Genomic DNA, 14,452 nt, shown 5'->3' on the forward strand with positions numbered 1-14,452 from the left:
GGAAATTTTGACCACCTGGGGTTCTTTAACGTGCACCTAAATCTAAGCACACGGGTGTTTTCGCATTTCGCCCCCATCGAAATGCGGCCGCCGTGGCCGGGATTCGATCCCGCGACCTCGTGCTCAGCAGCCCAACACCATAGCCACTGAGCAACCACGGCGGGTAACCACCCGAGAATGATCAATATCTTTGTTGTAGCGCAAGCGAGCACGTTTGACAATCAGACAGCGCTAAGTTCGCGTAGCTACTTAGCGCCGTGTGGTTGTCAAATGTGTTTTTCTGTGTCCCTATCGTTCAGCTTGCGCTACAACAAAGTAGATTATTATTTTCCTTACGAATATTTTTTTCACCTCTAGACATGTGGCAATATTCACCCCATGAATATTGCCAGAATTTAGCCTACCCTATAAGCTGAGTGTGGAGACAGTCTTACCTAATTCCTTCAAGATGTCCTTTGTTATCATTCCATGTATTCTGTGGACCAAAAAAAGGGAATTTTTACTATATAGAGCCAGTTACATGCTAAATTTTCGCGGGTGAAAAGCTCCCTCGACTTAGTGCGACTTGGCGAAGTCGAGCAAACTCTGGTCATTGTTTTGACCTGAGGCATGGGACTTGACCACGCTGCACTGGCCTATCGGAGCATCACGTGGTCCTCACGCGATGGTTACATCAGGCTCCTGATTGTGCGGCGCTGCGCCGAGTGAGGCCTCGCCATGGCATGATCTCGTAAGTGCAGTGAAGCCGCGTCCCAGGAAGAGGCGTAATAGGGTAAGGTTTTCCGGAAAAGCCTTGCTCTTGGGCCAGAGCGCCGGAGGGGCTTTGCGGGTAAAAATGGCCCACCGACGTAGGAAGGGCTATCACCGGCCGCAGGCCAGTCAGGAGTCCTCCGCGTGCCGGATCTTGTCCGCAGAGGCTCGTTTGGGGAATAGCGGAGGTGTAGTGTGGAGACCTCTGATGTAAACCTTGGAAAATATGCTATCATGTATTACAGCAACCCAAGCAATTTCTTAACACGCACAAGTGGCTCGCTCTTGACATGTGCAGTTTTTAGTACGAAGTAAATGCATCGTCACGTCACGAATCGTTGACTCACTGCGATCCGGCAATTGGTGTGGCCGCCATACGCATACCCGTGCAGTAGAAACGCGCGTATCGGTACTCTGAATTATCTTTATTAGCAGCAACACCATACCCGACTTTCTCGCTACAAGACGTCACAAAATTATGCTATGTATTTGACGTCACGATAATGTGGCTAACGTGAAGTCCGGCGTTTCGATGTCAACTTTTCTGTAACGTTATGTTTCTCCAAGCGTTCGTACTTGTTAAGTGTCTTGTGCGACAAAGGGGTCGTGTTCTCTTTATTGTGCACACTGCCATTTCTGTTGGGGGTACAGACACCTCAAGCCGAATTCATTTGGTTTTTTGTATGTACTCCTGTCACCTGTAGTACATGCATAGATGCAAATAAACTTGAATTAAATTGAATAGTTTTTCTACAATTTCAAAAATAGGTGTCAGTAGTACAACTGACACCTATTATTGATAGGGCTGATAAATATTGATATCATATAGAGGACGTCCTCTAAATCATATCAATAATTATTCATTTCTGTGCTCCTGACGAACATAGTAATTATGAGCAAAATAAACTTGCAGTGTGCACAGATCATGAATGCATCTGTTAATTTGTTTCTGTTGCAGTCTTCGACACTAGATGGCCTCTGGAGACTTTCTGTTTATTTTCGGTTGCATTCACTGAAATCATGACTTGCCTGTGCGACATTTGTTTAAAGCTTGGCGCCAAATTTGTCATTTCCTACAGTATGAAAATTGTTAAAATTCATATTCTGTATGTTGAATTACTTTCGGAGGAATATGCCAGTGCTTGTGTGGGCCACAAGCTGGTGTCCTTTATAGCCTTACCAATGTGGTCGTTTCAACAGTCATAGCTTCGATGAGTAGAGGGAGAAGCTAGCGCACTTTATTAAAAATTGCTGCGCTGGGGTTTAATAGGAGCCTAATTATTCTGCCAAGAACTTTTACCCGTCACTGTGGTGTGCCCTGCAGACTATACACAAAGACGCAACTGCGCATACTATACTAACGCAGTTTGCCTTCCGTTGTTTGCTAACTGTGTCAGATATTGCGGGCCTTTAATCCTGTCAGTAAAGGTGAATGTGAGTTATGAGGTACTGATAAACTTACTATAACTCATTAGTTTAATCTCAGAACGTCTTCTGCAGTACAGCAAATGAAAATTACCGACGACTTTCACATGTAAGCATGCTTTACATAGTATAATTTCTCAAATCTAAATAAGAACCTCAGAAATAGGCTTTGTCTAATCAGGCAAACCTTCGATTGCGAGCCCAGGGGACTCTAGGCTTCAAGGCGGTTTCTATTTACAGGAGCCGACTTCTAACAAAGTTATTAAATATTTCAGAAGGAGAACCCCTCGCAGAAATAACTGGCGTCTGTTCAGTTCATCATATCTGTGTTTGAAATACACGTTAGCAACTACGCATTAAGATACGGAAGAGTCCCGGTACACCGCAGATTGGCAGAATACTGTGAACGCCTCCTTTCGAATGCGTTCCCACAGCTCCATAAACGATGCCTGATCCCCTTCTTCTTGTATTTTCTTCTCGAAACGGGCGAGCAATTCAGGTGTGAAGTATTCTTTCCAGCCTCCCACTTTGGCCTCTTTTACCACCGCGTACTTTGCTTTGTCTCCATTGTAGCCTTCTTTACTCGTAATCTTATTCCTGACAAAGAGATTGTTCCATTCCGCCGTCTCGTTGCCTTTGAGATTAAACACGATGACTTTCCTCATGTGTTCTGGTTTGGACCATTGAAGTATATTTTGCAGCCTTTGCGAGTTTTCCATCAGAGCCTTTTCGTATGTCTCACCGAAGAAGCTAGCCAGTCGCAAAATTGTGTCTTTAGTGTAGCGCTTGAGCTCTTCGTAAGTCACGAAGAATACGTTCGGTTCGTCTCTCATGGCGTACGCAGACGCCACGTGGTCAAAGTAGCTTCCGTAGCCCAAGTCTCCCTCGATGAAGGGTTCGACGAACTCTTCGAATGTGCCGTCCTCGAACTGTGAGCTGCTGAGATCTGTGGTCATTTGAAACTGCGAGACGCAGACGTCCCATGGGTTTCGAGCGATGTAAATGTACTTGGCGTCCGTGTTCATAATCTCTCGCCTGAGTGGCTGATGCGTCATGAACAGTCTCACAGATAGAGGCGACTCCCAGCCATCAGTATCCATATACTCGATTGCCCGGAAGTTTGCGGTGAACTCGTCGTAGGAGCTGATGTGTTTTCCTCCGTTCAGTATTAGCTGCGTTAGGTACTGAATCCAATGAGACCCACTCTTTGGGTAGGTGCTCTGCACAACGTCACCCTTGGTAGCGCGGAAAGAGAGACTTTTCCGAAATATAGCCGGATTAACCAGTGGGCACCTCGGAACACCGTCGATGACTTGCCGGTACGGCCTTCGACCTGGCATGGCTGTTATTTCCCCCTTAAGGGCAGCGTAGGTGTCCTGGAAAGGAAGGAGACTGGTATAGTATCTGCACAGAGAATGAAGCTTCCGTGAGCAACAGTCAGTAGGTTCATTTCTGTGGAAACAGCCTTTGCTTGTAGTAGCTGTTGGGATGCTAAGCGTCTGCAACTCTGAATATGAAGGGAAGAATAGAGGCATTCGACTGGAAAGAAAGTTAGGCAGTACGCATTTTCTAAACGAGAAAGGTGATGTATATATGTGTCCCCCAAAACATTCACGAACAGTGGTTTCCGATATAATGAGTGGCAAGTGATTAGGGTAGTTCCTGAAGGTGCAAGAAAATTGTGTACCTACATGCTCAGTCTACCGCTTTATACAGGGTGTTGAAAATTAAGCTTTATGGTTTTCTTAAAATTAGGGACCTGGAGACACGCGAAGACCAGTTGTGCAGTAAGCTACGTGGACAGGGAGACACAAAGTGAGATGATTATCGCTGTCAGCAGCACAATTAACTAAAATTGAATATTTCACTTTTTGTTTACTGCAGTAAGTGCGTATGTTTCTATTGAAAGGCTAGAGACAGTCGTGTTTCTACACAATATCAGTTGGAGCAGTTCTTCCAGCGTGTCTGTGCTCCGATATATGCGGCTCCAAATTTTAATTGTCATTCGCATGATTCCGCATGCAAGAGAGTTAGGATAGGCGCAAATCTCCTCCCTGATGCGACGCGGCTGTTGCGTGCGCCGTTTAGTCTGACAACGGGGCGGATGCATTGGCAAAGATGATAACTGTCCCCTTTCCCCTCTCGGCTGGCGAAATGACAAAATCGATGTACCCGAAATCACTGTCGTAGCAAGCGACCGCGCAGTTTGTAACGATGGTGGCAGCTGCCATGGCGAGATAATGGCGCTAGCGGAGAGACCGCAGGGCAGCGAGCGAGCGTAACGGTGACTAGACGCGCGTGCATGGTCCTTGCGTGGGCTACGCAAATACAGCGACTGCTGATTTCTAAGTACTGTAAGTTTTATAGAAATCAAGAGCAACAACTGCACGGCACACACTGCTGTCATATCTTCATTATTGATTATCTCGATTGTCACATTTGAACCCACCTTATTACAGCTGAATCCATCTTAATACAGTCACTAATAAATCATAAATTACCTTTGCTAATCAGTAATCATCTCTTATACATGGCTGCACATGCTTTTGGTCGCTTCTGGCCCTACTGGGTCACGTAATATTTTCTGTTCCCAATGCGACCTTGAGGCAGAGATCTAAAGGCTGTGCCTTAAAACTGAAAAATAAAACGTAATGTGGACTAGCTAGAGCTCATCAGCTGCAATACCGCGGGTATACGTGCCACTAGTTTTTCTCGGTGCCTCCATTCATTGTATGACTGACGCACACATCGACGTAAGCTGCTATTTGAATTTTTAGTAAAACAGGCGACGGATCCTAACAACCGCGAAAAGTGCGATCGAGAGGTTCTATCTTCTCACATAAATGTTCACAGCGGAAAGCAGAATCTATAGCGCTGCATTTACGGCTGAATAACAACAGTTGGGGGCGTGCGAGGTGATGGAGTCACAGCAGAATATTAAGCATAGTGTGGACAACCACATTTTTACGCAATGTACAAACTGCCGCCGCAAAATCACTGGTGATCAGGCCGGAAGAATTTTTTTTAAAAATGCAGCATTGCTGGATGCTTTGATGCGAGCAATAAGAAAGACGCCTCACTTTGCAAACAACATTGTTCTTTGTCGGAACAAAGTTATTTCAGCCAATGTTATGCAGCCACAGCTTCCTGCGCAAGCCGTCATGTTTTCCTTGTGATATCATAAAAATTGCATAACCATCTTCAGGCTTCATGCTGCAGTTATATGCGCAACAGCGTGGCATAGCGATAGCACAGAGACAAGGAAACACAGCGAGCAACTTTGGCTAGGCCGAGCCAAAGTGCCGAGCCAGCCGAACTGAGGCGAAAAATGGCACGCACAAAAAAGAAAAACACAAGCAAAACGCAAGATCTGCGTATTTTCAAGGGCAACGCCGGGAGAACAATCGTCTTGCAGAAGAATGTTCTTAAGATCGCTTCCCGCATGGGGGACGCCCATGGGGCAAGGAGGAGGAGGAGAAAAGGTGGGGTGGTGGCGGCAGAGTTCAAAGAGTGGTGGCACTTTCAAATTATCAAGGGACTTTAGCGACAAGCGAACGACTGCCTATCCTCCTTCTCCCTCCAGCAGCTCTCCGCAACTCTCTTGAGCGAGAGCATGTGCACTCTTTTGGCCTTCGTGAGCCGAACGAACGAGAGAGCTAACGATTCAAAACGATAGCGCGCCCCCCATCCCAGCTCCCAGGTAGCCACAAGCATCCGATGGATGTATCAGATTGATCAAAACATCCAGTAAAAAATGGGATGTCCTATGGACAACCTTTGCATGTACATACATCGAAGGGACGTACAGTGGCATCAAAGCTTTGAATGTCCGATGAACATCCATTTAGTTCGTTCATCAGACGTACAGCAGGCAAATTTTTGGATGTCCAAGTAACGTCCATAAAGTTTGTATGTTAGACGTACATTGCAGGCCCCTTAAAGCTTTTTTCCACATTGTCTACGCGCGCTTCTATTATGAACACGTGGACGATGCTGCGCAGTTGGAGCCTATAGTTTTGTGCGACGATCGCGCCGTATCATCGGTAATCATGTAATAGATGTCCATAGACGTCCCATTCTATTGCAATGTATGACTTTTTTATTTCTGACTTTGGAAAAGTAATTGAAAAAACGAGGTACAGTATGTTTGGGAATCAACTGATATATATAGTAGAAGAAACTGCATGAAAGTTATATCAAGGCACTGAGCTTTTTTTGAGCACCACCAAACTTTTTTTAAACTGCGGCAAACTTTCCGTGTGGAAGTGATTGCGCAACCTCCGACACTTGACACTCCATCTCAGGCCATGTGCGCCGCAAGCATGCTCGAAAGCAAGGAACCGGAAGCACGCCACAGATTTCGCACTAAATGAAAAATGGTGTTTAAAGATGTCAGCAAAGTTAAATGATTTAGAGATATCTTATGCAGCAATATTGTCGAATTATCAATTATTCTCGCAGTCACTTGTCTGTCATACGTCACCATAAGCGCAGCCATTGCAATGGCGTAGCAAGCAAGCGTATGCGGTCTATGGTGTACAGGAATAGGATAGTGTATCGTCCGGGGGTGAAAACGTGCCTCTTTTTGCGATGACGGCCGGAAGTGCTGGAGCGTGCCTGTTTACTGCAGCGCCATCTGTCGCTACAGCCTGGAGTCATTGCTGGCAAGAGGAAAAATAATAGTGCAACACAGTGCCTCCGGGATCTTGCAGTTATGGTTGTCGCGGAGGTCATGCATGTACGTTTGGAGCTCGCCGTTTGCTTGCTGTGGTTTTTTCTGCCACGTTCGCACATTCTTTATTTACACGGCAAGCGCTGGGGTGGCAAATGTACTTTGTGTGTGCGTGTGTGTGTGCGCGCGCGCGTGCATTGAGCTTCCTGCATAACGATCACAACTACGAGCTGCTTTAGATCGGGCACATTGAGAGCATTGCCTGTATTCTTGCTCTTCAGCGCCCTTTTACGGAGAGAAATACCCAAGCTTTAGCGGCTTCATTCGTCACAGAGCAGTATTATTTTTTCAGTGCAACCTGGCGACCGCTTTTCTGGCTGATAAAAATGAAAGTTTTCCCGTGCTACAGACCAGGCACAGTGAAGGTGCTCTTCCCGGGCTTTTCATCTTCGTGTCTTTCGAAATACTAAAAAATTATGCGTGCTTACCGAACAGAACGAGCAGACGAGTGTTTGTTTGTCTTCTGCAACCGAAACGCTCAGCCGTTGGCTGAGCAGGCGATCAGGAACACTGCTTGATCTGTGGTCGGAAACGTGCAAGCATAGACGGCGTTATTGATGTACCCTAGCAGTTTGTATCATTTATTTTTTTGTAAATTATAAAAATTTCAGTTGTGTTTCGAGCGGGTTTCAATTTATAAATGCAGAGTTTTGCACATCATGTTTAAACTTCGCGCGCCAGGCACGCCGGTCGATCGCAGCGCCCTTATGGTGGCGTCATCGCAGAAGCATCCCCAGTTCTTCCATTGTTTTTCCGTACGGATGACACACTGCCCCTTTCCATACACGATGTGCGGGCCTCTGTGAGCTTGTGCTCCAATGCTGGCACTGACCTTTCCCTATGGCTGAGCCGTGCTGCTCTATGCTGTGCTCACTGAAGGGCTGCAGAAGATGGCGCCAACCTTTCCGTTCTCACAACGAACCACCTTTAGATTGCGGTGCTGATGCTGTGACACTACATTTCTTATTCTCGACATGTCTGAACTGGTGTCCGGTCGTCAGCAGGCACATGGTTTTCAAGATATGTCGATGGTTTGTTTTTGTACTATCTTCTCTTTTATGCCGGTAATAAGAGCTTAGCATGAGCCTGAATAGCTGATGCCCAGCGGTTTCGGTAGTACTCTTCAAGGAATGTCGATGGCGTTTCTTCTCGGTATAGTATTAAACTGAGCCAAATTATGCATAGCTATGACTAGTTTGGACAGCTGAAGTGCAACCCGAAACAAATGGCGATAGAGAAGCAACGTTCTTGTTCGTTTCCCTTTGTCTCGTGTTTGAGTTCATCTTCTCATACTCGTCCTAGTTTTTTTTTTGTACTGCACGTACTTCTCGCGGTCCACAGGTCTTGTGCACAACGGCACAATGGTTTCAGTGGTTGTGGCACACATTTTTGACAGCGGTGTTCGATGTTGTGTGGTAGTCACCGTTCATACATTGATTTGGAGATATTTTCCAGTAAGGGCTGACTGTAGAGCAACGTGATACTTTGCACGCTTGTACTTGCTCCTTTGTATGTTTAAATAGCTCCTGCGTACAGCGTGCAGTATTACGTGGTCTTATCATTTGTAGGAACAAGCAAGTGCTTTCACGTGTTCTTGAACAGTCGATCTTTTTGCACACTATGTAAAGCTTTGCTGTGCTCTACTATTTGCAAGGACAATTTTATTGGCAGTGGTACTATTTAAGCAGATGCCTTAGAATTGCCTCCATGATAAAGATGCCATAGGTGCGATTTTCTTCTGTGGGATTTTAACCTAATCACTGCATTTAGAGAAGCTGAAAACCGGCTACTTTAGGCGTCTTAAGGTGCCTTGTATGTCTTACCCATGCATTCAGAATGTGCCTTAACTTGAAGCCCATGCTTGATTTGGTCGAGATAAAGCCTGACGCGAACGCGCCCAAGGAGAGACAGTCCGTGTCTTTGGCACGTTCGCACCTGTCGTTATAGTGACAGTCAAGCGTGGGCTTCAAGTAAGAGTGAATATCGAAATGCGGGGTGTGTAATAAGCGATGTGTTTGCATAGATGTAACGATTTTGTCCTCTTTTTCAGGTTTAGGATGCTCAAGCCAGCCAGCAAGAGAGCGATCTTCCAAGAACGGTTCGCCCTCCAGCCCCACATAGCATCGTACCATGTGCCTTTAGGAGCGATGACAAATTTTCTTCTTCTTTTGAAACTGGTACCGGTCTTACCCGTAGTCGCGGTAATCACTACAAGGCTAAACTTCACGATCTTCACCACCCAAAAGTAATATTCCGTTTGAAGTGACAACCTGAAGATGAGCACTCACTGCAACATGTTTCCTTGGTAGTGCTGCTGCGAGGGCCAATGCAATTAACCACTGCTGCTATGTTGAGCCCAGTGTATGAACACCAACCAGATGACGCTACAGAGATGTAGATGTAGCAGCTTGTCTCCAGCATCAGCTGAATCAATGCTTTGGCCTTTCGTGGCACCTGACTCCATTTTAAGTAGTGCTGTATGTTTTGAAAAATGTCACAAATATAGAATCCTGTTACGTGATGTCAGGCTGAGTATACGGAAAACAGTGAGACTGTTAAAAAGGAAACGGCTCATTTGATACTCCTACAAGTTGCTCAGCACTCTCAGCAGCATGGTGTGGCCTGGCACCACTGTATTTGGTTGACTAGAGCATGCTAATTGTGCTGTGGTACTAGGCAACCACTAACTGTAACTACATTGACATTCCTTATGATCCATGAATCGTCACACGAATTGGCTGCAGTCTCACTCGCATGGAAATATGGTATAGTAATTCTACTGACTTAATTTATAGAGCATCGAATTTTGGTACTTATACTGCATGCTTACTTATTCGAAGACAATGACTTCCTCGCTTTAAGAGTCCTGATTCCTAAGAGTGAGAACAATATGGTAAATCTATTTGTTTATGCAGCAGCTGTGTTACGAATTTTTCTCGTTTATGAAGAAGCTGATTTGGCACCCTTTTGCTGCAGGGGTTGCCTGCTTCTCTTAAAGAATTTATCATTATACTAATGTATTGGTGGTTTTCAGATTGTTCTTCGTATAGGATATATTGCTCTTTTGGGCCTTCAGCTGTTGCTCTCCTTTATGTTTCACGACATTGTTGCAATTTTTTTCTTTTGCTGAATACAAGATTAGTTAAATAGTGCTTAGATGTTTCCATATGTGAATTTTGTTTTTGTGCATGAGAATTAAGTCTGATAATGTGCCATTTGTGTTTTATTTTACTGGAGAAAATGCAACCAACAGTGCACTGTGTGAAGTATTCCATTGCAAGCGTTGCTTTTAAGAGGAAGCTTATGCTCGGGTGCTGCTAAATACATGTCAAATGAGAATTCGTTTTTCTCGGCAACCACTGCACCAGATTTGACGAGGTAAGTTGCATATAAAAGAAACACTTGAAATCTCGTCACTGTTGGGTTCCAATTTTTGATTTAGTTTGTTAATTTTGTATAGAAAATTGGCGAAAATCAGAATTTTTTCGAAAGACCAAGCTATCAAGTTTACAACACTGTCACTCATGAACAAAAAATGATAATAGAATTCTGTGAAATACATATAATAGTACATCCAAAGCGGACAAAATAAATATGTTACACATGAATCTCAAGAAACCCAATAACATGGAAATACAGCTCTTGCAGAACCGTTGTAAACAAAGTAACAAATTCACGTAAGGTTTAAAATGACATATCGAACTTGTCACCTTTCCATGATCAAATGGATGCCATTCACAGAACTGCGATATCTGCTCTTGATGCAGAGCTATGAATGTTTAAACTTCGTGCTTCTACTTTTTTTCAAACTTCCGAATTTTTGAAAATTCTTGTAACGAGATTAGGGCCCTAAATGGAAATTTCGCTTCCAACAGTCCCTATAATTTAGCTTTCTCTCTCAAATGCAACACATCTCATTAAAATCGGTCCAGGGGTTATCTCAGAAAAATGTTTCTACGTTTTACATGTATTTGAACAGGCCGCGTCTGAGTTGGGCCCGAGCTATAGCTTCCTCCTAATGTCTTACTTTATTCATCCTTTAGTATGTTTATGCTTAGCTGCTATGCATATGTCGTATTCTTGTATTTGTTCGTGCGTTATGTGCTCATTGTGCCTTTCAGAACCCAAGACATGGCATTATGTTGTATTTTTACTGTTTACTTTATTTTCATGAGACAGCTGCAGTCCGCAATTGTATTTCACTGCAAATATTGTGGACATCGTGCCGTACTTGTCAAACGGTTGCTAAGAAGTAAGAAGTTTCACAAGAAAAACGCTGGTGGTGACGACGAAGTTTTTCTTCGCTTAGTAACAGTAGCACTTCGATTTGTTGTCCCAAACACTCCAGGGCTGTCTGAGAACCTGCGTACGCCAATAATCACTGGCTGCAGTAGCCTCTCGGCAGTCTGGGGCAGTCTGGGAAAACAAATTGAAGAGGCACAGTGCATGCATGCATGGTGAATGAAAGAAACAGCCACAAATAGGACAACGAACATCCAGTGGATATATATAAGGTGTTGCAGAAACAACCACATGTAGTACAATGGATGTCCTGTGGGTGTTGTGGACGTCTCTTAGATGTTGCACATACCCAGCCCTGATATGCCCAAAACGTACCACTTACATTTTCTAAATGGCTTTGCGCTGATCCATAGTGCATCCATACAATGTTTTCTGGATAAATCTGGATATCTAACGGACATACTGAATGTCCAAGCGCACCTTATAATGCATATCTATTTGATGTATCTGACTATCTGGGCTGTCCTCATCACTCGGTTCCGCGAGAGCTCACTCAATCGAGGTAGCTGTTTCGCTGGGCACAGGTTCACCAAATCAAGTTAGTTTCGTGACTTGCGTTGTGCCACTATAGTTGTTCACCTCCACTATGACAGGACAATCTACATGTATGCATGCACATTCGTGTTACAACCAATTAAGAGAAAGATGGGGAGTTAGACGCGCAAGGTAATGAGTAGGGGAAGTAGCAGGTGATATATGAGGGCATCATAAAGAAGCGCAGTCGAGGACGGCGGATAACTAAGTGGTGTGAAGAAATTGGGAAATTAGCAGGCATAAAATGGGGTAGATTGGGCAAGAGAGGGTTAATTGGAGATCAGTGGGAGATGCCTTCGTCCTGCAGAGGACCTCAGATAGCATGATAGAATGCGCGCATGCGCGCGTATGTGAATTCGTGAGCTGTATAAGAGGGAGCACTAAATTGCTCTTTAATTAGGCAAAGATTACTGGAAATGAGCGATTTCGAATGTAACTTGACGCGTAAAAGCAGCACACGGATCAAAGATGTCGTCTAAGTCGCCACTTTTATGCGAGGCAAATGTGTTTTTCGTTACGTTCTCCTAAATAGAAACGTGAGTAATTTGCCTAATTGAAGCATGCTAGCATGTGCATGTCCATAAATGAAATAAAAAGAATATAGACACATTGGAAAGTTCAGTCAGCTCACCCGTAGCTGTACCAGGGTAGGATATCGTTCTCGCATTGTTCATTATTATTTGCGTATGTCAATTTTTCTTTCTGGAAACAGACCGATAGTCAATTCTCGCATGCGCGGGAAAGGGGGTAAAAACGCTTCCCGCACCTCCGGAGCGGCGCATGACTTTAGGCCTTGAGGCGGGAAAATGTGTCGTAAGGCTGCATCCGCAGCGCAACTTTGAATTGGCGCCACAGCATGGTTGCCTCTCGGCACTGACCAACAACAGGGGACTCTTTCGTTCGCCTCCACGAGATGCCGCTAACGTCGCACAATTCGTAGTGTCTCGGCATGTGCTTCCAAAGGGAGCAAGTGTATGGGAAGCAGCAGGTGCGAGGAGGCTTGTCGTGGCCATGACGCGGTCGTCGGCAGTCGGAACGTTGCAACTCGGGCGGCAAAGTGCCTGCAAACATGCGAGGGCTGCCATTCGCGACATGCTTTAAACAGCCTGCCTCGTGCAGTTTACAATCACCGCGTATTCCGAGACGTTCACTACGGCGGCTACGGCTCTTATGCAATAGGGTTGATCAAGAGTACGGAAGCAAAATACTTTCCAGCCGACCAAGCTGCACCCTCAGGCTTATCTCACAGAAAACACGAAGAGCGTAAAACTACGCGCAACATAGTGAACCCTCGCTAGTTTCACGCTGTCAGGGGCGCCATTTCAGGTTTGATCTCACACGAAAATATTAGTAGATAAATCGGCGGTACTCACAAAGGATAATGTCGCCAACCAAGGTAACACAGATGGCTGCGTCCACGTTGTTGCGACAACCACTTGCAGCGTAAGCAGGGCAGGAGAGCAGCAGCATTGAGAAAGATAGCATAGGAATGCACGAGCGGAGAGAACCACGAGGGCCTAGCGGCCGAATTGACCGTAGTGCACGAAGCCTCCGGCAACGATACCTGATCTACACTTCCGGTTTCGGTTTCGGGTGCGCGCGTTATCAACGCGAAACTTGCACGCTTTACTCCGGCTGCGCTTATCGGCGCGGCATTTGTTTTGCTTCTGCTGCTCAACCACGCGCGGTCTTAAGTGCGATATCGTTTTGTTATTTAGCAAAGTTGTTTCTGACCGTTGTTTACCAGTCTCCATCGAATGTGCGCCACGCGTAATTTCATCAAGTAGGCGCAAGGCGCCTTGTGAACACAAGGAAATGTTCATTTTGCTGTATATAAGTGCTCGTTCAGGCTTTTTGTGCGTTCATACAATGCTTTGGCAACAGGTGAGTAGCAGTAGTTCTCCTATGAAGCTCCATCGGATGGCGTAAGCTAAAAAAATAAATTACAAGCATGTGTCACTTTGGTATTTAGACCTCTTAGGAATAGTGCGTGCGGAGGCGAAACACGCATGAATGATGAAGGCGCGATATTAGAAAGAAAAACAATTCGCTTTTACGTAGATGGCGTAGAAGGTACCCGACTCAGCCCAAACAATACCATAAAATATGAAGAAACCATCTTATTTCCAAGCATTTCCACGTTGCCGGGAATTCTTTCCTGCACTTTATGAGCCCGAATACACATGCAACTCTGTCTCAGCCGACGCGATGGTACGCTGTGTCTCTGTCTGTCGAAACGACTTCATGGGCAACGGCAAGCGCCCACTAGAGTAAACGAAAGTTTGCGCTTTTTCACGGTCAAACAGATATACTGATTACTGTCATGTGGCAGCGCTGGATGAACAATGTTAATAGGTTCACACCATATCTGGATGATCACCTTGGTGATTTTATTACAAGTCGATGACACACAAGGTTCATAACCAGAGATCCGTACGGGTTTTTGTAGCTTCGGTTCACAAACGAGAATAATGGGGAATCCATTGCTGAAAGCGTAATGGCGAAAATCAGCAATATGAGATTTCTGTCCACGGGCATTCCATTGGATAATAGACGCTTCTTTGAGTTTTCTGAAGAACGGCTGACGCGGTAGAGCCATTGTGCTTGCTATTTGAGGCTCGCAAGAACCGGATCCAGACCGTGCAGCAGTTGGAGTGCACCAAGAGCCGGTCGCGTCTGCATGTCATTCATCAACACGCGAATGACTTC

The 14,452-nt window shown here is 45.3% G+C and overlaps 1 protein-coding gene across 1 annotated transcript; it reads right to left on the bottom strand.

Moving 5' to 3' along the window:
• Positions 1 to 472: 472 nt before the first annotated feature.
• LOC135903202 (sulfotransferase 1B1-like) lies at positions 473 to 13,289 on the bottom strand. The gene is made up of 2 exons (XM_065433607.1): positions 13,117 to 13,289; positions 473 to 3,551 (listed from the first exon to the last, which is right to left on the bottom strand). Exon 2 carries the CDS (start codon positions 3,513 to 3,515, stop codon positions 2,532 to 2,534), a length of 984 nt encoding a protein of 327 aa, XP_065289679.1. The 5' UTR covers positions 3,516 to 3,551; positions 13,117 to 13,289; the 3' UTR covers positions 473 to 2,531.
• Between the last annotated feature and the right edge of the window lie 1,163 nt (positions 13,290 to 14,452).

Source organism: Dermacentor albipictus, chromosome 2 (assembly GCF_038994185.2).
Source record: "Dermacentor albipictus isolate Rhodes 1998 colony chromosome 2, USDA_Dalb.pri_finalv2, whole genome shotgun sequence".
Classification (NCBI taxonomy): domain Eukaryota; kingdom Metazoa; phylum Arthropoda; class Arachnida; order Ixodida; family Ixodidae; genus Dermacentor; species Dermacentor albipictus.

Bases quoted from the DNA above. Each gene is read 5' to 3' on its own strand.
- LOC135903202 (XM_065433607.1), bottom strand. From the start codon at position 3,515: ATGCCAGGTCGAAGGCCGTACCGGCAAGTCATCGACGGTGTTCCGAGG.